General features: G+C 35.8%; 1 protein-coding gene across 1 annotated transcript; it reads right to left on the bottom strand.

Moving 5' to 3' along the window:
* Positions 1-207: 207 nt before the first annotated feature.
* LOC145164991 (uncharacterized) lies at positions 208-978 on the bottom strand. The gene has a single exon (XM_079083631.1). It carries the CDS (start codon positions 976-978, stop codon positions 208-210), a length of 771 nt encoding a protein of 256 aa, XP_078939757.1.
* Positions 979-1,506: the final 528 nt, after the last annotated feature.

The following is a 1,506-nucleotide window of genomic DNA, read 5'->3' as shown; positions in this document are numbered from 1 at the left end:
TAATAGAGGTGATCAAACACACATTGTTTAATGTTAAGTATAGACCAAACTCCATGTTATGTTTATTTTGTCCAAAAAATATTTTGGGTTTGTGAAAAACTAAATTATCAACCACACAAAATATTTACTTGAAAAATAAACAACACAAGCATGCATTTGACATAAACAAGCCTTTGGGAGAGCAGGTGGTTCATCATCCCGTGCAACTCAGGGATAGGTTTCTCCTTTGCCCTTCTTTTTGGGTGGTGGGTTTTGGGAAGCTTTCTTTCCTTTGCCCTTGCCATCTTGTGGCTTTCCGTTGAAGTTCTTGCCTTTGTTCTTCTTGACTTTTCCATCCCTAATCATGAGCACTTGGGGTGTTTTACTTGGGATATTCTTTTCTACAGTTTTCAGGATCCCGTGCAACTCAGGGATAGGTTTCTCCCACCCATTCATGTTGTAGTTCATGATGAAAGCATTGTAAGACTTTGGCATAGATTTTAGAATGATATCTGTAGCCAAGTCTTGTGGATATGGAGAGCCCAATCTCTCCAATTGATCCATGTAACTTTTCATCTTGAGAACATGTGTGCTCATATTCCCACTCTCCTCCATTTTCATGGCATGAAGTGCTCTCATAGTGTCAAACCTTTCGGTTCTAGCTTGTTTACCAAACATCCCCTTGAGATGTTGAATCATGTCAAAGGCAGTGTAGTGTTCCAGATCCCGCTGAAGATCGGGAACCATAGAGGCAAGCATAAGACATGAAACATCAAGTGAATCATTTATATGCGTTATCCATGCATCATGTGCGGCCTTTGGGAGAGCAGGTGGTTCATCAGGGGTTTGGTTTTCATGGACATAGTCTTTCTTTTCTTGTTTCAAAACGATTCTTAAATTTTTGTGCCAATCTAAAAAGTTGGAGTGGTTGAGTTTTCCTTTGTCAAGAAGTGACCGAATGTTCATTGGGTGATGTGTTATAGTAATTGGTGGAGCCATCTACAAAAGTTTAACAAAGTTTTCATTTAGTATTTAATTCTTTAAATAATAATACTCTTTTGTTTCCGAAAAACATTATTTATTTAAAGTCTAGGATCCAAGTTACAAATCAAATAAATGGTTAGGTATCCTTTATCTCATTTACCCAATTTTAACAAGGTAAATAACTTGTATTAATTATACCATTTGTAATTCCTAGTTTTATGAGACCCTTAATAATCTATTTGTTAATTTGACATGTTTGGTCTCATCTATGCCTTGGAACACTCTTGCTTAGGTGACCTTTATCACAAGAGGTTTCCAATCAAGTCATCCAATTATAGAAACTTGTATAATTGGCCCATAACTTGGGTATAGAAATCGCAAAAATACTTTGGTCATCAAAAGATAATAATAATGGTTAGGTATCCTTTTTTCCACTAGCATTATACAAGTGATGTGCAAATGTTTCAAAATTGGATGACATAGACTTGCACTTTTGAAAAAGGGATTTGAGTGTTTTATTATTCTATATAAAACATGTGATAT

The sequence above is a fragment of the Lactuca virosa genome, chromosome 3 (genome assembly GCF_052849685.1).
Source record: "Lactuca virosa cultivar CGN04683 chromosome 3, Lactuca_virosa_CGN04683_v6, whole genome shotgun sequence".
Lineage (NCBI taxonomy): Eukaryota > Viridiplantae > Streptophyta > Magnoliopsida > Asterales > Asteraceae > Lactuca > Lactuca virosa.
This window is presented reverse-complemented; position numbering and strand designations above follow the sequence as displayed.